Raw genomic sequence first — 23,860 nt, forward strand, 5'->3', positions numbered from 1 at the left:
ATATTTATTACTGGGCTCTGACTCTTGCAACCTTCATTTTTCAAAGCAACATCTTACGTTATAAACTATGGTAAGTGACACCTTATGAGACATACTATGCTTTATTTTTTATTTTTTTTAATATGAATTTTGTTGTCAAATTGGTTTCCATACAACACCCAGTGCTCATCCCAACAGGTGCCCCCCTTACTATGCTTTAATTTATGGGCCTTTTGAGGCTACTGTTTGTCTAGCTCATCATTCATTCTCTTTCATTAAGCCTATGTGAGTTTCTTCTTCCTTCTGAGCACAGCGTCTGACTCAGATTGATTGCTCTGAAGGTTTTTCACCAGCAGCTTTGAAAACTATTCAACTGATTATATTTCCTTTCCCCCCCACCCTCTTTCCACCAAGGATTTTCATTCATGCATTCTAAGTACACTGTTCAATTTGTTTTATAATTGTGTAGCTTTTCATGTGACTTATATTTACCCTGGATCTAATTGTATGTATTATTTTTATTTTCTTGCATTGCAAGTATATTCTGCTGTAGATAATTTCAAGATTTAACATTTATTTAGCGTTTATAAAACTATGTATTTAATTTCTCTCTTATATTAATATTTTTTGCTGTTCTTGGTCTAGGAGCAAAAACATAACACACTTTTCTTGCCCAGCATAAGAAGTAGTAGTATATTTTATTTGCCCACACTTATGCCCAAATGTCCATCTTTGTTTTTCAATATGTTCTTCATATTTGTTGCTGGTATACTTTCCCTTATACTAGTCTATCTTCTAGCTGCTCTTTCTGTACCTTCTCTTTGGACCCTGTAATACAAATCTTTCCATAATAGGTCATGCATGCCTTTGTCGTTTCTTCAGTCCTTTTTTTCTGCCAGGCTCTCCCAAAACTTTTGCCCTTGACCAATCCAGATAATCCACTCCCTCATATCTGGGACCGTGTCCCAGAACTTATCAGGGCATATTTAATTTGCCATATATCTTCTTCTTTTAAAAAAATATGCTAAAAAACTATTCAATTTAAAACATATGATGCACTGGGCTTCAATATGAAAACGCAGAATGTTTTTGTTTTTCCGATCTGTTAAACTTACGGTGCCCTTATAACATTCCTGTTGACCATTTGTGTTCCTTGAGCTTGCCTTCTGTGTCACAACATTTAACATACCTTTATATCAAGATAAAAAATCATAAGATTATTCTTCTTAACTTGTTTTATTTTAAGAAGTATTGCAGGAACTCCTGAAGAAACAATTTACTCAATGAAAATAAAACATATAGAATGAAATTGACTTATTGATATCAGGTAGTGTTAGACTCACACTTGTGCTCATACACAAAGATCAGAGGCTTATTCAGAAATAAATTTCAGAGGCACCTGCATGGTTCAGTTGGTTAAGCATCTGACTCTTGATTTTGGCACAGGCCATGATCTCAGGATTGTGAGATTGAGCCCTGTGTTGGGCTCTGCACTGAATGTGGAGCTTGCTTAAGATTCTCTCTCTTCCCCTCCCTATGCCCCTCTCCCTTGCTCAAGCTCTCTCTCTCTCTAAAATAATTTTTAAAAAATTAGAAATAAATCTCAGAATATTGTTTGATAAGTGTAGAATAATTTAGGACTTTGCACTGGATAACTGTCTTTCAAAGTATGGGGCAGAGAATGGGTAGATTAAACTATCTAAAAATAGCTAAAAGGCAACAAGTAAAAAAGAAAAAAATCATTTCAGGAAAGGAAACTAAAAATATTGGTGTTATGAGAAAATATAAGTTATTTTGCATTTATTCAGTGTAATACATTCCTCTAAAAGGACGAAAATTGTAAAAGTGAGTCAAAACACAAACTCTCTGGTGTTTATAGCAGCTTTATTGACAATTGTCAAATTATGGAAAGAGCCCAAATGTTCATCGACTGAGGAATGGATAAAGAAGATGTGGTGTGTGGGCGCCTGGGTGGCTCAGTCGGTTGAGCGTCCGACTTCGGCTCAGGTCATGATCTCACGGTCTGTGAGTTCAAGCCCCGCGTCGGGCTCTGTGCTGACAGCTCAGAGCCTGGAGCCTGCTTAGGATTCTGTGTCTCCCTCTCTCTCTGACCCTCCCCCCGTTCATGCTCTGTCTCTCTCTGTCTCAAAAATAAATAAACATTAAAAAAAATTAAAAGAAAAAGAAAAAGAAAAAGATGTGGTGTGTACATATGTATATATACATGTATATATACATACATATACACACACACACACAATAGATTATTCAGCCATAAGAAAGAAGGAAATATTTGTATTCTTATTTTTTAATGTTTTTATTTTTGAGAGAGAGAGACAGTGTGAGTGGGGATGAGAGACAGGGAGACACAGAATCTGAGGCAGGCTCCAGGCTCTGAGCTGTCAGCACAGAGCCCAATGCAGGGTTTAGACTCACAAACTGTGAGATCATGACCTGAGTCAAAGTTGGTCACTTGAACGACAGAGCTACCTAGGCACTCCAAGAAAGAATGAAATCTTAACTTTTGCAACAACATGGATGGAGCTAGAGGGTATTAGACTAAGTGAAATAAGTCAGTCAGAGAAAGACACATACTATATGATTCCAATCATGTAGAATTTAAGAAATGAAACAAATGAATACAGGGATAAAAAATAAAGAGAAGGAGAAAGAGAGAGAGAGAGAGAGAGAGAGAGAGAGGCAAACCAAGAAACAGACTCTTAACTATAGATAACAAACTGATGGTTACTGGAGGGGAGGTGGGTGGGGGGTTGGGGAAATAGTTGTTGGGCATTAAGGGGGGCACTTGTTGTAATGAGAATTGGGAGCTGTATGTAAGTGATGAATCGCTAAATTCTACACAAGAAACCAATAGCACACTGTGTGTCAGCTACCTGGAATTTAAATAAAAATTTGGAGGAAAAAAACCCCAAAATACAAACTCCAGTGTATCTTTACACAATTTTTGCCAAAATTAAGTGAGGTAAAACATTAGGAATGTAACCAAACCAAAGGAGAGTTTCTCCAACTCATGCACAGCAAGCCAATAAAAATGGACACCGAGGCTTTGCCTGGAGAAAGAGGCTATTTATCGGTGTCGCACCACCCAGAAGAACAGGGAGCTAATGCTCTAAAGTCTTGAACTCCCTGATACCTTGAAAGTGAGGATTTTTAAGGGTAAAATTTGTGGCAGTGGTCCCTGGGAAGGTGGATGCGTTGACTGGAGGCCCATGTGGTCATGCTAGCATGCTCTGAGACTTGGGATATGAAAATATATCTTTACTCCTTATGTTGGAGAGCTCATTAAGCATGTCTGATGATTATATCCCTAGGGTGATTCTGGTTAAGTACTTGTCCTACGTACAGGCTCCTTTGAATGATAAGCAGGCGTCTTTACCCGTTGAGCTCAGTGTTCCTTGACCGGCCCCATACCTGGAGCTGATAGAACCTCTGGTGGTCATCCTTCCATCTGAACTGACAAGATGGACGCTGGCTTCAGGAAGAAGGAAATCATTGTATAGAACATTATTTCTACTATTCCATTGATCTGCCCCTCACTTCCTCCAGATATTTTTGTGTGTCTCCACATCCTTCAGTGTGACCCTATCACTAAAGGTTTCTCTGAGAATAAAGGTTATTTGAAGATAGTAAGTCCAACTGTCTCCATGCTCTCTTCACTTTGCTCTTCCTCACCGCCTTTGTCACCATTGACAGCCAGGTACTTCACTGTTATTTCTCTGGTCACCTCTGCTCCCACAATAGAATGATACTTACTACACAGTATTTGCTATTCCTCCAACTGCATGGTCCATCAACTGATGTTTCCAATGGTCTGAAACACTTTTGTCCAAGTACCTACATGACTAACTCTTCCTTCCTTCAAATCTTTGCTCAAATGCCAATGTTTCATTGAAATCTACCTTGACCACTCTATGTCTGATTGCTTCCTCGTGCCCCTACTCCGTCACTTAAGCTGTTTTACATTTTATTTTTTTTACAGCACTTCTCACTTCCTAACATGTTGTATCACTGATTTTCGTATTTTGGTTTGTTTCCCCCTGCTGAGAATTTACAATCTATAAATACTATAGTTGGTAAGCCAGACTTCCATATCAACATATAAGCCTTTCTTTCCTGGCATATATGAGCTGTTTATACTAATTGATTGCAATTAATCCATAAATATCAATAAATTTACACAATTTAACTTAAAAGAGGTCACATTTTCTGCATGCATGCAACACAATTTAAAATTAATATTTGAGGGTTACCTGGGTGGCTCAGTCAGTTGAGCATCCAACTTCGGCTCAGGTCCTGATCTCACAGCTCGTGAGTTTGAGCCCCGCGTCGGGCTCTGTGCTGACCGCTCGGAGCCTGAAGCCTGCTACAGATTCTGTGCCTCCCTCTCTCTCTGCCCCAACCCACTCACATTCTGTCTCTGTCTCTCTCAAAAATATATAAACATTAAAAAAATAAAATTAATATTAAAAAAAGAAAAAAATGTGTCATTTAGCTTGCAAATTAAAAACACAGACTTTTTAAAATATTGAATTATTATTAGTCAAGTAAGAAATAAAAAAAATATAACTTTACCTTATCTAATAATAGGCCACAATGGGAATAATTAATATCACTACATATAAGTTAAAAGTGAAGTAACACTCAGATTAATAATGCAAATATGAATTTCCTGTATTATTAAACAGATAGAAAAATGTGAATAAAACAAGAAGTCATTACTAGGTGCAGAAGCAAAAACAAACAAAAAATTAATTGAACCTGAAGGGAAGTGGAATTTGCCACTCCCAAAATATGTCTCTTTGGCGTAAGCGTTTTTCTTGTGCTGGTGATTTTTAAGAAATAGTAGACACAACAGAAACTCTGGAAACCAAGTAGAACTCACTGTTTTGTAAAAGACATTTACATTTATAAGGAAAATCTCCATTGATGTAAATGTCTCCCTCCTTGTACCAGGAAGAAGAGAACTAAATCTCTAGAAACTACCAAGAATGGAGAAGGCATGAATTTAAATCTGAATAACGAGCATGCCCTTTTTTTCTGTGATTTTCCTAGTAACTTCCTACACCTGGCTTCCATCTTTTGTGTTTAACAGGAGATAGTGTTTAAGGTGGTGACTTGGGCCACTTGGGGAGTTAGTTTTCTTGGTCATCTTGTCACCCGCAACTAGGTTCACCTCTTGGTGGGTGTGGAGCCAAAAGATACAACCATGTCAAGGAGTAGAGAGGAAGGATTTTACTTGCAACAAGTAAAATAGAACACTGGGGATATTTCCCTAAACAGTGTCTCCTCAGACAACAAAATTGGGGAAGTTTTAAGCTAAGGGTGCATGCATATTCATGAAGGGGCTGACACAATGGGGGATTCAGCATAGAATTGGGGCAAAAGTCACCTTAAGGTGATAGAGTCTGTCATAGTTGACCAAAGTTGAGTGGGCGGGCAAGAGTCAGTATCATCAATTCCCTGGCTCCAACTGGTCCAGTGTTTGAGGGCTCAAAGAGACTTAAATCCTGCAAAAATAACTCAAAAATATGTTTGGGGTAAGATGTGCTGGTCAGGCATAGATCACAAGATGGCCAGGACCTAAAATGATTTTTCTTATGTTAAGAAAGCTCTCTCTTTTTCTGGGGCCCCCTAACTCTTTCTGGTTACAATCTCCCATGTATACAATAAATATACAAGTTATTACACTTCTGTTTGTTTTTCTTTTGTTAATATGTCTTTTATTATGAGAGGAGGGGGTGTCTCAGCCAAGAATCTAGAAAGGTAGAGGAAAAATTATTCTTCCTTGCCCGTAAGCCTTATAAAATAGGAGAAATAAAATGGTAAAACTTTGATATAAATTGATGTATTTGAACACAAGAAAAAATAGAAATAAATTCTTCACCATCCCAGTCAAAAATTTAGAGCATCCCAAAAGAAAATCACACCATCAGACTCTTCATTGTGTGACTTCTAAGGAAAAAGACAACTATTTTCTCAAACCTATCATAGCTACATTTAGTCCTTGAACTTTTGTCCTTGGAGACATGCCAAGCAATCTTCCTTAGAAATTGGTCCACAGGGATGACCAAATGTTGCATTATCTTCAGTCCCCAGTACATGAGGTGTCCTGGAATTATCAGGATGACAGGTAAGACATATTCTGCTCTCCTTATGTTCAGAATAGATTCCTGATATTCTTTTTAGAAATAATTTTCCTGTTTGACCAGGACCTGAACAAAATTTCCAGGTTGATTATTTTTTATTTCAGAATAAAATAAAATGAATGCACTAAAATTTAAAGAGAACTTATCTCAAAGAAAACAAATATTATATTACAGAAATTTTCAGCTCAAATATTTTTCATATTTGATTTGTGAGCAGAACGTGAGGCTGACAAACTTCTAGGCGGATCGTGTTGGAAGAAAGGTTTTTCCCCTCCAATTCTGGTTCACAGTAAGTATTATTCTCCCAAAATTAGAGGTCTTAATTTAGTTGGGATCAAATATAATGGGGACATTATCAGAACAGTGTGCATACACATGTCATTTAGACTTTCCCCAAGTAATGTCAGGATTTGTGGAATCAGAAATATAGAGTTAGTAGAATCAGGGTCTATGGGTAATGAATATATTTTCAAACTTTTATTTTAAATGTTCAGATTAGGAAAACACACCTTTTGGAAACTAAAACTAATATGGGGTCTACAATTTTAATACACTTAACTAAAGTCCTCTAAGTTTGAAATTTGTCATTTGTATTACATAATATTGAAAAAAAAGGACACTGAATGATGCGTTAAAATTGTTTTTATATCATCATTTATGATTTATCTAACTTTTTTTTCAGGTTTGCTGAAATTAATTATAAACAAGAATATAGTAGTATGAGCATGCTCTCTGGAGTCAATCTAACTTGTAGAATCACAGAGCAACATTTAATAGCTCTGACTCTGAATAAGTTTCTTGAACTTTTTCTCATATAAAAAATGTGGCTAAGAGTAGTAGCACCTGGGGTACAATATGTCGCATGGACTAAATACATAAAGAAGCACTTAGAACAGACTGGGCTCATTTTAATTATTCAACATGTTAGCTTTCATTATCTTGTATTCAAAGGTGAATTTATTTCCACTTTTATATTTGGCAATCAAATTAAGATTTTTTTCAGTCATATTTTATAAATCACTCATTACCATCAATTTCTAGAAACACCCCACTAATGTAAATACGCCATGTCATTCACATAAACACACTTTTTGAAGTCATTCCTGTTAAGGGTCAACTTTGATTTTTTTCACAGTTGAAAGCAGTTGAAAGCTATGGGTAGAAAGAATAACACACATGTGCCTGACTTCATCCTTATGGGGCTGACAGATTCTGAAGAGATCCAGCTGGTCCTTTTCATGCTGTTTCTCCTGATATACCTGGTTACTGTGCTGGGAAATGCTGGGATGATATTAATCATCCGCCTGGATCTCCAGCTTCACACCCCCATGTATTTTTTCCTCCGTCACCTGTCATTTCTCGACCTCAGTTACTCAACTGTCATCACACCTAAAACCTTACAGAACTTACTGACTTCCACCAAGTATATTTCATACACGAGCTGCTTCACCCAGATGTCCTTTTTTGTCTTCTTGGGCGCCACTGAATGTTTCCTTCTCTCCTCAATGGCCTATGATCGCTATGTCGCTATCTGCAATCCTCTGCACTACCCAGTGGTTATGTCCGCAAGGTTCTGCTCTCACCTCATCTTTGGGTCCTATGTGATTGGCTTTGTGGACTCCTTTGTCAATGGGCTTTGCATGAGCAGGTTGCATTTCTGTGACTCCAATGTAATCCGTCACTTTTTCTGTGACACAACCCCAGTTTTAGCCTTGTCTTGCACAGACACACATGACATTGAAATCATGATATTTATTGTCGCTGGCTCCACTCTAATGGTGTCTCTTATCACAATATCTGTGTCCTATGTGTCCATTCTGTCTACTATCCTGAAAATTACTTCCACTTCAGGAAAGAAAAAAGCCTTCTCTACTTGTGCCTCTCATCTCCTGGGAGTCGCCATCTTTTATGGCACTATGATTTTTACTTATTTAAAGCCAAGTAAGTCTTATTCCTTGGGAAAGGATCAAGTGGCTTCTGTTTTTTATACTATTGTGATCCCCATGCTGAATCCGCTCATTTATAGTCTCAGGAACAGAGAAGTGAAAAATGCTCTCCTTAGAGTCATGCGGAAGGGCGAGGGCTCTGGGCAATTGAAATAGGTGATGCTCAACTTTTCAGTTCATTGTTCTTCTTCTTCCATATAGTGTATTTCTTTTGTCTCTCTCCAAAAATTTCTTTAACTTGTTTGTATTTCCATTGAACCATTCTTGACCAAATATGATCTCGGACATTTCCAGGAAGATATCTTTAGAAATTCCATGTTGTAATTGAAAACCATGAAATATGTTTTAAATCTATGGTATAAATGCATGTTTTTTTTTCAGTGTTGAATGTTTTTATTTATTTTTATTTATTGTCAGTGCACAAACATACAGTGCAGTCTTGGCTTCAGGAGTAGATTCCCAGGATTCATCACTTATATACAACACCTAGTGCTTATCAGAACAAGTGCCCTTCGCAATGCCCATCACTCATTTTTCCCACCCCCCACTGCCATCAATCCTCAGTTTATTCTCTGTATTTAAAAGTCTCTTAAGGTTTGTGTCTCTCTCTCTGTTTGTATCTTATTTTTCCTTCCCTTTCCTTGTGGTCTTCTGTTAAGTTTCTCAAGTTCCTCATATGAGTCATATCATATTATATCTGTCTTTCTCTGATTGACTTATTTCACTTGGCATAATACCTTCCAGTTCCACCCACGTTGTTGCAAATGGCAAGATTTTATTCTTTTTCATCACCAAGTAGTATTCCATTGTGTATATATACCACATCTTCTTTATCCATTCATCAGTTGATGGACATGTGGACTTTTTCCATAATTTGGCTATTGTTGATAGTGCTTCTATAAACATTACGGTAAATGCATGTGTTTTAAGGGCAACTGATGTGCAAAATGAGACAATATAGTAGTCATCTTTTAAACTCTATCAAACAAATTCCCATGAATAGAGTTCTTCAGAGATCTTTATTATGGAAAAGAACTCCATTTTTGGCACAATACCAGTTTCAGAAATCATTTTGTTTATTATATAGAGAAAAAATTAGCAGAGTGATTATGAGAACTTGCTGTGAAACCAAACATTCAAGTATTTGGATTCTACGCTACCCTTTTAGCTGTATAACCCTCAATGGATCACTGAAAATCTAAGCCTCAGTTTTCTCAACTGTACAAGATAAATAATAATTCCAGGGCTATTTAGTTAATTATAAAGATTAGATCAGATAATAGATGTGAAGCGTTCAAGGAAGTCCTAATAAATGTGGGCCATTATCATTAGAAGGCTTACATTCCTGCAATATTTTCAATGCACAATGGCTTTTTCTTAAAGAATATTCACTCGTGTTTTATAAATTATTTTTTGCCAACTTAACTGACAAACAACTAAGGAAAAGCTCAGCACTTCACAGTTTTGGATTTAAAATGGTTTATGTTAACATTGGAGAATGCTTGGAAACCACGGAAAAGAGGAAGGAAATAGAAATGCCTTAACAGTCTTTAACAGTTTTGTGTGTGTTCGTCTGGATCTATAGTTATGTACGCATGTGAGTATATTACATACATAAGCAAAATTTCTGTCATATTCCATGTGTTTTTCTACACTTTCTGTATACACTTGAAAGTTTAACTTTTGATAATTCCTTTGTCGTTGAAATCTGAGATGAACGTGTTCTGAATATTTGGGAAAAAAATTAAGAGTCTCATGTTGCAGTGCTTTGGATCTGAAATGTAAATATATCAACTTAAAAATCTGTATGCAGTGACATCTCTTTGGTGGCTACCTGCTAAACATTTAAAAACCTTACCTTTCTGTGACATTTAATAAGCTTCAGTAGACAGCTGCTTTGTTGAAGCTTTGTGTGTTTTCTCAAAACTCATTGCTTTTCTCCTAATTTTTATAGATTTGCTATGGTCACTAAAAATAAATGTTGAATTAAGTGTTCGACTCATTTGTTTTAATTTTTTAACAGAGACAAGCTGTAAAGCCAAGAAATGACAATGAATTCAGAATTTGTGGCAACCCGTAAACTGTAGTCATACTGCTGAAATTTCCTTTATTTTTACATTTTCTCTCTCCATAATCTGAATTACAGTTTTAGTTTTCTCTGCTATGTAAATGTTAAGAATGTATTTTTCCACTTTCCAAGTATCTGTTTCTTTTGTTTAAACTTTTGTAACTAGATAGTTTTCATTCAAGCAATAATTTTATAACATTTTCACTTTTTGAAATGTATCACATTTTTTGTATAACTATAGTTCATTATTTTTCCTACATGCTTTTTTAAGTGTTCAAAATAAAGTGCAAAAGTGTAAACTTTCTTTTAGAAGTTAAAAGTTTAAAAATTTTTCACTAATTCAGAGCGCCCGGTGGCTCAGTCGGTTGAACGTCTGACTTCAGCTCAGGTCATGATCTTACGGCTTGTGAGTTCCAGTCCCGTGTCCCTCTCGTTAACAACCAGAGCCTGCTTCGGATTCTGTGTCTCCCTCTCTCTCTGCCCCTCCCCTGCTCGTGCTCCATCTCTCTCTCAAAAATAAACATTAAAAAAATGTAAAAAAATTGTTTTCACTAATTCAAAAGTACTGAAAAACCTATTCAAACCTTCTAAATATGCGTTATTTTCCTCCACTTAATTTATTTTACAAGTTTCCTGCTCATATATCATGCCATTTAAAATTATTATGACTTAGTTTTTGCTTTGATATCCATGTGGTCTAGACTCTTTCTTTAGAGCTATTGTTACCTGTTTTTGTTTGCAATTGGTGACGAGTGTATGATAAACACTTGTTGATAACAAGTGTATGATAAATACTATATTATTGTTGAATAATATACTTTTTGGCTGCTCTTTTGTCTTTTACATGCACTATGTCATTTAATACATTTACGGGTCTTTTCATTTTTCTGATCTTTTTTATAAACTATCTTTTCACCTTGTTTTCATTTAGGTCTACTTCCGTGATTAGGAAATGCACTCTGCTGGCTTGAATTGGCAAAGATGGCCAATAGATTCTGTGACTGTGTAGACAGCACTTAGGTTGAACACATGCTAATTAAATTAAATTAAATTTATAATTAAAATAGGACTACTGTAATTTTTTATAATATAATTTGGAAAGCATTATGCATTACATACATGTAACTATAAACTATGCACAATATGAAAGATTTAGACTGTTTGTGTTTGCCCTATAAAATTCCCTGTGACGTAAGTGCATATCATATTTTATGTAAAATGTGGTCTAGACATAATTTAAGACATATTATTTTTGCTTATGGTGCCATGCCAAAATGCTATTTAATACAAATATGTTAAAGAAATAAAAGTAGAATAGAATATGTCAAAAATATGAGGGGTGTGTGAGTGGCTCAGTCGATTAAGCGACTGACCCTTGATCTCAGCTCAGGTCATGATCTCATGGGTTTGTGAGTTCAAGCCCTGAATTGGGCCACACGCTGTCAGTGTGGAATCTGCTTGAGATTCTCTCTCTCTCTCTCTCTCTCTCTCTGTCTCTCTGTCTCTCTCTGTCTCTCTCCATCCCTCCCCCTACTCCGTCTCTCTCTGCCTCTCTCTCTCTCTCTCTCTCTCGGAATAAACTTAAAAAGACATTAGAAAAAAAGAGCATGTCAAAAATATGAAAAGCTGTGCCTGCTTCCAGGTAATTGATAGTGTTGGTAATAACATATTTTGTTGAGCACTTATCATGTGCCAGACAATATTCAAAGGATATAACATATCCTCACAAGATAACTTTTAGGTAGGTACTAGCAATATCCAAATGTTAATCTCACATAACAGAAAGCAATCCTTCTATCCCTTCAGGTGGAGATGTAAGAATAATCCTATAATTTTCTTTATAGAAAATCACACCTAGTTCAGCTGCATACTATGTTGACTCTAGATACAGAATATATCTAGAGTCTATCTCTCAGCACATTCTCTGTCACCACGTTGGCCCAAGGGACCTGGTCTCAGAATTATTGCTGCAGCCTTTCACTTTGGCCTTACCCATCATGAGTCTGATCTTGCTGTAAAAGCCAGGGTGATACCTAAACCAGTAAACTGGATCATATCCACTTTCACAAATCCTACCAGACTTCTCATCCCACTAAGAATAAAAACCAAAATTTTTACAAGCACCTATTGGTCCCAAATGATCTTGTGCCCACTCCTTACATATAATAACTCATTCCTTTGTGTTCTGTCCATCATGCTTACTTTGTTTCAATAACATGCCCTCCTAACTCTGCCTGTACACATTAGTCTTCATACTGCCTGGAATTTTCTCTTTTCTCCTCTTCACCCTGACACTTCCTTTTCATAGACAACTGCATGACTTGGTCCTTATTCTGTTCTGAAGAATATCCCTTACCACCCGATTTAAAATTGTACCCGTTCGTAGCCCTCTTTCATGCTCCATTTGTTTCCCATAATGTTTTCTCTCCAACTAACATTTTATGTATTTAGCTCATGCCTTTTCTTTCTTGTATCCCTCCTCTTCTGCCCTTGCATCCTGTAAGCTCTATGAGCGCAGGATTTTTACTTGTTTGTTCAATGTCATACCCCCATCACCTAGGGAACAGCCTCAACAGCTGTATCTGAAGGCTGCATTTTGCAGCTAATAAACCTAGAGCACAAAGAGATTAAGTAACTGGTTCATAAGTACTCCGTGTTAAAGAACAAGCTCACGTTGGAACTCAGAGACTTTTCTCAGAGGTGAAAAAATAGAATTCATTGTTATATTAAAGCAAGTGTTAAATAAAATACCAGGAGCTGTTAAAAGGTGTATGTTGCCCGCACTCTAGAATTGCTGATGGAAGGCAGCGTGATTTTGACGATACTAGCTAAATTTTCTCAAACGGGTACAGTCCTACTTACAAAAAGAGAGATTCTGGAAAAGAAAGAACAATTTATCAGATGATGGTATGGTTCTGGAGAGAGAACCTGTAATAGTCAGGCCACAGGCTATGGTAGTGTAATGAAGGGATTCAGAAATCAAGTGTCCCAACAAAGACAAAAACAAGTACCCTCGGTTGTAACATTGCAGAGTTTAACTGGCTAAGGTTTGTGGATGGCTCTTTTTCACCAGGTCATCCTGGGACCTGGGTTTCTTCTATGTTGTTGAATTGGTGTCGCCCGGATGTGTCCTCTTGTGCATCAGTGAAGAGGGTTCACCCAGCACTCTGCACATTGCGGTCTGGGAGAAGGGGGCAATTTTCACAATGGGAAAGCAATTCCCCTATTTTTCTTCATACAGACTTTTAAGGAGTTATTCAATTCATTTAATACATATAGGACTGTTCAGGTCACCCGTTTCTTCCGAAGTGACTATCTTTATGCAACTGCACGTTTCATTTAATTTTCAATATTATTAACAGAGTTGTTTATACTATTCTATCATTACCCTTTTACTATTTCTGGGGACAAAGTGGCGCCCCTTCTTTCATTACTGATGTGGGAATGTATCTTCTGTCTTTACAATGGTGACCACGGGAATTATAATATGCATGTTTAGTATAGTACAGTTTACCTAAAATAATATAAAATACAACTTTTAATGTCAGAAACCCAAAGCAGTAAAGACCCAATTCTTCTCTCTTTTTCTTTCTTTTGTTGTCACAAATTTTACTTTTATGCCTGATTTAAGCCAATAACGCATCAGCATAGTTTTACCTCATCTATTCTTTAAAGCACTTATAATTAAGTGTCCAATAAGTGTTAAATTTATCTTCATTGTAACATTTTTGGTATTACTCATATCCTTGTGTAGACACAAATTTTCTTCTGTTATCATGCTTCCATTGTCCGGAAAAGTGCTGAAACATAAGTTTCCTGGCTATAAATTATTTCAGTGTGTGTATATTTATTTCCAGAAAGATTCTATTTTGTTTTTTATATTTTAAAGATTTTTAAAATATTTCCATGCGTATTACATTCTGATTGACAGTGATTATCTTTCACTACTTTAAATGTTTTTTCATTATATCTGGTATGAATCATTTCTGATGGCATCTTCTATAATTCATATAATTTTTACTTTGTATGTGACATGCATTTTCCTCTGAATGCTGTCATAATTATCTATTTATCTTCATTATTAATCAGTGGGACTAATGAGTCTAGGTGTGTTTTGTTTGTTGATTGGTTTGCTGTTTGTATTTTTCCTGTCTAGGGTCCACTGACCTTGGACCCATGGTTCGATGTTCCCTTAATTTTCTTTTCTTTTTTTTTTTTTATTTTTTTATTTTTGAGACAGAGAGAGACAGAGCATGAACAGGGGAGGAGCAGAGAGAGAGGGAGACACAGAATCTGAAACAGGCTCCAGGCTCTGAGCTGTCAGCACAGAGCCCGACGCGGGGCTTGAACTCACGGACCGTGAGATCATGACCTGAGCTGAAGTCAGACGCTTAACCGACCAAGCCACCCAGACGCCCCGATGTTCCCTTAATTTTAGAAAAGTCATGGCCATTATCTTTTTAAATATTTCTTCTGATTAATTCCTTCTCTATTTTGTTCTGGATATTAGACTCTTTGATATTGTGCCATGATTATTAGATACTTTTATTCTCACTTTTTCTATAGCTTTCATTCTGTTGGCTTAATCCTGTAGTTTATCTTCCAGTTTTCTGCCTGTTTCTCAACCTCTTTGATATACTGATGAACCCGTTGAAGGAATTATTTGTCTCTGATACTGTGAGTGTGTAAGTGTGTGTTTATTTCTAGAGTTTCACTGGACACTTCTTCATGGTTTCCATCCATCTGATGAAATACATACTCACTTATCTAATGTTACTGTCTCTACTAGATATTTCAACCTAGTAATTTCAATGTTTAGTCAAGACCCCAGCAACACCTGCTTTTAAAAAGTTGATTTATTATGATTCTTATGAGCTATTCTTACTATTTTTGGCTGGAGGCTGCAGAGAAAACTACAGTGAAGCCAAAAGTTCTCTTTCTAGTCTCCTCTGTTTTTCCCAATCGCCCAAACCTGGCTTTCATGTACACATATACGTACATATATTTAAAAAAATAACATTTTTATTTATTTTTGAAAGACAGAGCATGAGTGGAGGAGGAACAGAGAGAGAGGGAGACACAGAATCCAAAACAGGCTCCAGACTCCGAGCTGTCAGCACAGAACCCGACGCGAGGCTCGAACTCACAAACCGTGAGATCATGACCTGAGCCCAAGTCAGACGCTTAACTGACTGAGCCACCTAGGCCCCCTGATATATTTAATTTAGTTACTTTCTTCCTACCTTCTTGCCTGGCGGCTACATCTTTCTCCCACCTAGTACAAAGGTGAAACAGTTCCTGTGTCTCATCTCCTCCTGGAGGAACTTGTCTCCCCTTTCGATTCAGATTACTTGGATGTTTGCAAATTCTGCTTTCTGATAGACTCATGAAAAGTTATAATTGTGTAGGTTGCCTGGATTTTTAAAAACATTATTTGCAGCTTTCTAAACCCAAGTGGAAGTGGAAATTTCTTTCTTTCTTTCTTTCTTTATTTATTTAAAATTTTAATTCCAGTGTGGTTACGATACAGTGTTATGTTAGTTTCAGGTATAGGGTATAGCGATTCAACAATTCCATTTAGTACTCAGCGTTCATCAAGATAAGTGTTCTCCTAATCCCCTTCACCTATTTATATACCCTTTTAAGTCCCATCCAGTGGGGTAATTTCACATATCTCCTTTCTAGATTATGCCACATGTATAGTGCAATATTTACCTGGCATTCCAGTTCTGCACCTTGAACATGTAATGAAATTTCAGAATCAGCATAGATATAACTGATAACATTGATCTCCTTTCTTTCTTTCTTCCTCCCTCTCTCCCCTCTCTTTTTCTTGCCTTTTTATTCTGTCTTCATCTTATTAATCATCCACGCTCAAAACCTGAACATTCTACATGTTTCAATAAATGGAATACATTTTGAAATCTAGTGGAAACCATTTTAAATGTATTCCTTTTTATTTCTGCCAATGACTTAAAGAAGATTTTTACTACTTCCGAAATTACGGGCTGGAAGCCAGATAATGCAGTTGGCAAAGTGAAAAACTTAGTGTATTCTTCCATTCCATGTCACAATGTGCTTACAACCAGGGACAGACATCCAACATACTTTTCAGTTTTGCTTAATGGAAAAAATGTCCTTGGGGCACCTGGGTGGCTCAGTCAGTTAAGAGACTTCAGCTTAGGTCATGATCTCACAGTTCCTGGGTTTGAGCCCCACGTCGGGATCTGTGCTGACAGCTAAGAGCCTGGAGCCTGCTTCGGATTCTGTGTCTCCCTCTCTCTCTCTCTCTCTGCCCCTCCTCAGCTCAAGCTCTGTCTCTCTCTCTCAAAAAAAAAAAAAAAAAAAAAAAAAGATAATAAACAAATAAGTGTTAAAAATAGTAAAAATATCCTTTTTTATGAACTAATTTCTTTTGAAATTGCTTTTCATTGCCTCTTCTAATGTTTGATCCTGGAACTGTAAGGTTATAGGTACAGGAAGCAAAATTGTAGGGGGGGGTCACTAAGGATAGTAGTGAGTGGTACCACTCCCATTTCAACCTTTGGATTCCTGGACCTGTGAATCCTGGTTCTGGGAGAACTGGTACCATATACTAGATGCTAAATGAGAGCATATATAGCCTTTATTTATGATCTTTATTGAAAATGTCCAAGAAGAGAAAGACACTAAAAACAAACAAAATATTTTTTATTGTAACTTCTTCAACTACAGACAATATACGTCATTCTTAATTTTTTAAAATTTAATGTGAAATTTAATGTAAATTTAATATGAACAATACAATTAATTGATAAACCAATTTTTTTGAAACACTCTTTTCATTGCCTCTTTTACATCTTTGTTCCTTAAACTGTAGATAATGGGATTCAGCATGGGAATCACAATGCTGTAAAACATTGACACTATCATGTCATGGTCCAGAGCATAGCTGGAACTTGGTCTCACATACATGAAGAGGATGGTTCCATGATATATTGACACTCCAGTTAGGTGAGAGCCACATGTAGAAAAGACTTTCCGCCTCCCTGCAGCAGAATGAATTTTCAGAATGGCCAACAGAATGAAACCATACGAGATCAGAACTGTCAGGATAGTGACGATCTCAATGGAGCCCACAAGGTAGGAGAGCAGGAGCTGGTTTGTGTGAGTGTCCGAACAAGAAATGGCGAGGAGAGGAGGGATGTCACAAAAGACATGCCTAATTTCATTGGATGCGCAGAAGGACAGGCTGAATGTGGCCACGGTGTGTACGGAAGCATGCAAAATGCCACCCACGTAGGAAGCAACGATGAGCGGCACATAGACTCTGGGTGACATGCTCACTGAGTACAGGAGAGGGTTGTAGATGGCGACATAGCGGTCATATGCCATTGCAGCCAAGAGAAAGCATTCTGTGGTCCCAAAGGTAACAGCCAGAAACATCTGTGTTGCACATCCAAGGAATGAAATGATTTTATTCTTTGACATGAAATCTACTAACATATTTGGAGTAATAACTGAGGAAAAACAAGCATCCACAGATGATAACACACTTAGAAAATAGTACATGGGATTGTGGAGCCGGGAATCCCCAATGACCAATGAAACTAAAACCAAATTCCCCATCATAGTAAAGAGGTAGATTGCTAGAAACAGGAAGAATAAGATTGTCTGCAGCTCAAGCTTATCTGTGAAACCCTTCAGTACAAATATGGTGACTTCCGTGTCATTCTTCATGTCGATACCTCATGGAACAAACTTGAAGATATTAATACAATTGTAATTCATATTAATATGATAAAAGTAGCCATTCGTGTGACTCATGGAAAGTGAACTCTGTCCTCGTATTTATTTCTTGGCAATGAATAATATCCCATTAGTTGATGAGGAGACAGTGACAGGACGGTGGATCAAAGGTTGAATGCACTCACTGTAGAATTAAACGGAAGATTGGAGATTTTACTCACCGGCTCAACTTAGGTCATTTCTAAAACTGAGGCCAAATGGGTGATTTACAACTGATTTCTATTAGCTGTTTTCCTATTAAAGCACAGTGCACTGCTATGTATGTTTTTCTTATAACATAAAAACGGAAGATAGTATATCAATGAACACAACATTGGAATTCACATCAGAATTCTAAACGTTTCAGCAAGTGTGTAAAATGATTTGCTATAATCTACTCACCTATAGCATTATGACATTAATATTTCTCTCAAAACATTGGAACAAATATTGAAGAAAATGTGTTAATGAAATTAAATGTTCAAATTAATTTAAAACAGAGAATATACTAAATTAGGTTAGTTTGACAGGTTAACAGCCAATTGGATAGTAATATTTTAGAGGTTTAAATCTAAAAGCTTTCTAACTCCCTTAAGTTATTTTGAACAGAACAAACCAAGACTGTTTTCAAGAATATGGACCATGATTGGATATAAAATTCTATGACAACATGTGTTTCATTCAATGTGTTTTTGAAATACATATTATTCTTTGCAAGATAAATATTTGGTCATTTGTATGGGTTTTGGAGGTCTACATTATTGATAATGTATGTTTTTCTATTCTTTCAGAATTCTATGTTTAAAATGAAAGAATTATAATAAAAAAATAGGAAATCTGTTTTTCTTTCAGTATATTACACTTGATTATATAATGTTGATTTGTGATTCAGTGAATGAATAACTAGGTAATTATTATATAAAAGTAACAAATTCAGAAAATCAGTAATTAAAAATGTAACAAAAATCTTTGCACCTAGACATTACACTTAATATTTAAAAGAAGAAATAGTAGCAAGAAATGAAAGCTAGAAGATGTAGAAAAAAACTTTTCAGGCATAGTGTCATGGTTAATCAAACTAGGAGTGAAAGTATTAGCTGAACCTGAATTCAAAGTTCCATTATTTGCCCATAATATAACAATAGTTGGAGAATAGGTTTTATTCAAATTATTACACTTAAATTTTTTTTTAGATATTCACCCATAGGACATGTGAATCAGTCCTGAGGGCACATAATCTGCGGCAGATAATATTCGGTTAATTATTTAAATTCATTATGCAAGTCGAGCCCTAGTTTCAATACATTGACATGGGCACCATCAGTAAGAGAGAGAGCCATTTGATAACAAATCGTGATAGAAAAAGAGGAAAGTGAATCCCAGCCACCTTCTAGGAACGGTAAAGTCAGTATCACTTAGAATTGTCAATATCGGCAGAAAACATTTTCATAGATTATTGGAAAGATTAAATGCAGAGAAAACCAGAAAAACTCATCGGAGACATCAAAAAAAAAGCAAATTTAAGGTGAATCCTATGTATTGGAAATAAAAGTTACAACAAAACAAATTAAGACGCTCAAACAAACCACTTATCCTAATTAACTGAATATTTTTGAGCTTCTTTAACATAATGAAATGCTTTTAAATATATCATTACATTAAAAAAACAAAAAACAAAACAAAACAAAAAAAAACAAAAAAAAACCAACCTTGGCGCGCTAGGGTGGCTCAGTTGGTTAAGCGTCTAACTTTGGCTTAGGTTATGATCTTACAGTTCATGGGTTCCAGCCCCGTGTCAGGCTCTGTGCTGACAGCTTGGAGACTAGAACCTGCTTTGGATTGTGTGTCTCCCTCTCTCTCTGCCCCTCCCCTGCTGGCATTCTCTCTGTCTCTCAAATATAAATAAACATTTAAAAAAGAAGTAGGAGGATGGCTACCCTCCCCGCAAAAAACAAAAACAAAAAAACCCAAAAAACACCTTAATGAATTGACTGTGAAAACCTGAACACGTTTTTTCTTATGTTAGAGAAAAGGAAGAGTGCCTGGATGGGTCAGCCCATTGAGCTTCCAACTTTGGCTCAAATCATGATGTCATGATTCCTAAGTTCGAACCCCTCATCAGGCTCTCTGCTGTCATTGCAGAACCTGCATCAGATCCCTGTCCTCCTCTCTCTGCCCCTCCGTGCTCACGCTGTCTCCCTCTCTCTCAAAAACAAATAAACATTTAAAAAATTTTAAAAAGGAAAAAAACGCCATGGGGAAAAATATCATGAATATTTACCAAAGGGGGGTTCAGATAAGAGTTTATGTAGATGAGGTAAAAACAGAAAAGAAAAAAAAAACAGACTTTCATAAATATGATGAAACCAATCTATGTTTTAATGCAGCAAAGAGTCACATGAAAAAGCTCAACCCCAATACAACTCGCGGCATCAGGTCAATGATATACCGGGTACAGAGACAATTACATAGATTTGGAATTTGGAGGTATATTTTCTTCATTCAGCTCCATTAGTAAAAGTCATGTGTGATACCAGGCTTCCTCTCCAAAGCAACCCTTCTTCTTTTTGTTTTCTTTAAGTTATTTTATTTCATTTTCAGTATAGTTATATTGTGTTATGGTAGTTTCAGGTGTAGGATACAGTGATTCAACTCCTCTTTCAAAGAGCAGTAAATTGAAGTGACAAAGTGGATACAATAATGTACAACCAGGCAGACTAACTAAGCATGTAAAACAATAAATATTTCAAGCCATTTTCTTTAAATACGTCCATTTTTTAATAATTTTAAGATTTTCATATAATTAAATTTGCCATTTTTTTAAAAAATTTATTTAAAAAATTTATTTTTTTTTTAAATAGTAAATATACGAGCACAACACCAATGTTACAGCTACATCATTGAAAACCAACGGACCAGAGCCTTGAACTAGATATTTCATTCTTTAGCTGCACATAACACATTTTTTTTCTGATTGCTTATGTACTTAACCATTTTTCCAGTAGATTAAATCCAGTGATTTATATTATGATTCTGTTTTTCCCTCTGCACACAATTTATGTCTAGATTAGAGACTAGTTTTGTGAATTGCATGATCCATTAATAATAACAACAACAAAAACAAAAAATAAAAATGCACACACAGATCCCCATAATCCTATGTGTCACATTAGAGTGGGCTTAATTTTCTTTTTTTTGGGGGGGGGGGTAAATAAGATAATAAAAAATTACAATATTTAACACTTCATTTAAATATTATATAAAACTATCTTTCTGTTAAGTGAGTATAACTAAATCAATATTAGTACATATATCAGACCCAGACTTACGAAGGGAGACTGTATTCTTAAAGAATTTAATAATGTATGATCAACATTTATAATTAATTTAAAGTCACTTCCAAAAATATAACTTTCATAGAAGGCAGAATACTCCAAATATTTTGGGCTCACTACTGAAGCTCTAAATTCACAAAGGAGTAGAGAACAGAGAACTAACATTTATTGAGCTGTAGGAATGGACTTTTGCACACATTACTTTATTTCCCTTTTGTAATAACTCTCACAGATAACAAGTGCCACAGTCAAGATTCAGTCTCAAGTGTCCTTCAGAGAGCACCCACTTTTCACCTTTTTTCATTGTTTCTTATTATGCTATAGCTTCATTCTGCAATTGACTTCCCTCCCCAGGACCTCCATTGGAATAAAACAAAATGTGTTTTTTTAAATGTATTTAAATATTTTTAAGTCATCAAGACAAGAGAAACACTATGAAATAAGTCATCATCTGAAGTGGCCAGCAAAATAAAATGAAAGGAATTATTATTTGCCTTATTATATTAAAATATAATATAAAATATACTATAAATTATTATTTGCCTTATTATATTAAAATATAAGTGCCCAGAGAGTTGAATGAGTTAAATGTTTTCTTGCCCTCGATTGAAACATTTTATCTTGTTTCACTTTGAACTGGTCTGCCTTCTGACATCAAGAAAATGAAAATATAGATGTATTTGGAGACTTCTAATTGCTTTTACAAATTCAAATTCATTATTTTCCATTTCTTTTGTTTTATTCCAGGAAGTGTCGTTATCCAATTTTTAGACAGATCTGCATAAGTCCAGTTTGTGAAGAATGTATTCTATTCACCTGTACAATAGGCAACAAGTAAAAGCTTTAATATTGGGGATTTCATCACATATTTGACCTTGATGTTTTAGGTTTCATTTCCTAAATATTCTGCAAATTATCTGAAAACTGCTCTTACCTACAGAACAGCAAAGGCAGGTTAGGTACTTTATGAATGTAGTTCATTTAGATTGCTTATATCCACTTACTCAGCTGTTGATAAAACTCAGAGGAGATGCCCTAATGGGAATATGGTCCAATTATCTTCTGGTTCAAAATAGCAATACAAGGATTTACTCAATAATAAAGAAGTAAGTAGTCTGGAATAATGTATTGTATGTTAATATTATAGAAAATAAATAGTTGTTTGATCCCTGGTTTAAAATAATGCCCTAAAGATATATACAGACACTAGATAAAAAGTCTTTAGAACTGAGACATGCTGTTAATATAATAGCTCTGACACTGGGTTAGAACTAACTTCTCTGAGAATCAATTCCCTCATCTGGGCAATATAAGCCATTTTTTAAATTGTGACAGGTCAGTAAACATGGTAAACTAAAATGATGTAAAACTACAATATATCTCCTGCAGAATCTAGCAGATGGATTTATAGTCAATGAAAGGTATTACACTTTTACTCTGTACAAATCATAGAGTACATGGGTTTGATGAATACATTTAGAAGTGTGCCGTCTAAGCTTGCTGGAAGATTGATCATTATTCAAGGTAAAATAAGAAAAATCCAAAAACTCCCATAGAAATGTGGAGGAGACATTAAAAGTTTAAAGCTCTGTGGGACTTGATAAATCATGTAATTTTGTGACTACTAAATGTTAATGTAGTGTTTATTCAAATTAAATAAAAATATCTATTGATTGGTTGACAAACAGATGTTTATCACGTATACACGTGCAGTTCACTCATACACACACATACCCCTGGGACCAAAATAGAGACATTTAACATTTTTATTTATTTTTTATTTTTATTTAATTTTTTTTAGGTGTCCCCCACTCTTACACAGGCTTAATCATGTTACAAAGGGTCCATAAAAAACTGGAATAGATCTCAGAAGTATGCCGTACATACTTGCTTTGGAAAAGACAGGGCTTCACTTAGAAGAAAAGCTGAGAATCATGTCAACTGAGTAAGGCAAATACACTAGGAAAGTAAGTTTCAACAAGGGAGGGGTCTTCTGGAAAATGCAGGACTTATAAAGGATTGCTAGAGCAATACACAAGTCTAAAGTGTAGAGTAATCCTTTACAAGGCAACATCTGCTGTGACACTTAAAGTAGCTGTACAATAATATTTTAAGACCTTCATAAAAACATGAGTCATCTTTGAACACAAAGCTGGAAAAGCTACTGGATATATCTCCAACTACACATGCGCCTCCTGATAGTCAAAATGCCCATCCTATTGACACATTGAATGAATCAAAGGATTATTATTGAACTCTTTATAATTGCATTTAAATTGCAAAAGGGTAAAACCAAATAATGTTCAAATGTTACCAAAATCAGAGCATCAACCCAGGCCATAAGGAATCAAATGAACCATATCAAATACATCTTAATAGAAAACAAACAAAAACAATTAAATGACTGATGACTCAAGAATATCAAATGTATCAGAAATGAGAATACAAAATATCAGAAGGATGAGGACATATGCTACAAAGAGCTCGGAATAATAAACCAGAAAATGGAAATAAGGCAAAAATTCAGTAATCAAGAGTAATTTAATACATAGAAATTTAATACAAGAGTGGGTGGTCACTACTGAAAGCATAATTAAG

General features: G+C 35.7%; 2 protein-coding genes across 2 annotated transcripts; one reads left to right on the top strand and one right to left on the bottom strand.

Annotated features, from left to right (window-relative positions):
* The first annotated feature begins 7,300 nt into the window (after positions 1–7,300).
* LOC102953717 (olfactory receptor 8H1-like) lies at positions 7,301–8,248 on the top strand. Its single transcript, XM_007088811.2, has one exon. It carries the CDS (start codon positions 7,301–7,303, stop codon positions 8,246–8,248), a length of 948 nt encoding a protein of 315 aa, XP_007088873.1.
* Positions 8,249–16,946: 8,698 nt separating this feature from the next.
* LOC102954013 (olfactory receptor 5T2-like) lies at positions 16,947–17,894 on the bottom strand. The gene has a single exon (XM_015540525.2). It carries the CDS (start codon positions 17,877–17,879, stop codon positions 16,947–16,949), a length of 933 nt encoding a protein of 310 aa, XP_015396011.2. The 5' UTR covers positions 17,880–17,894.
* Between the last annotated feature and the right edge of the window lie 5,966 nt (positions 17,895–23,860).

This window comes from Panthera tigris, chromosome D1 (assembly GCF_018350195.1).
Source record: "Panthera tigris isolate Pti1 chromosome D1, P.tigris_Pti1_mat1.1, whole genome shotgun sequence".
Classification (NCBI taxonomy): Eukaryota; Metazoa; Chordata; class Mammalia; order Carnivora; family Felidae; genus Panthera; species Panthera tigris.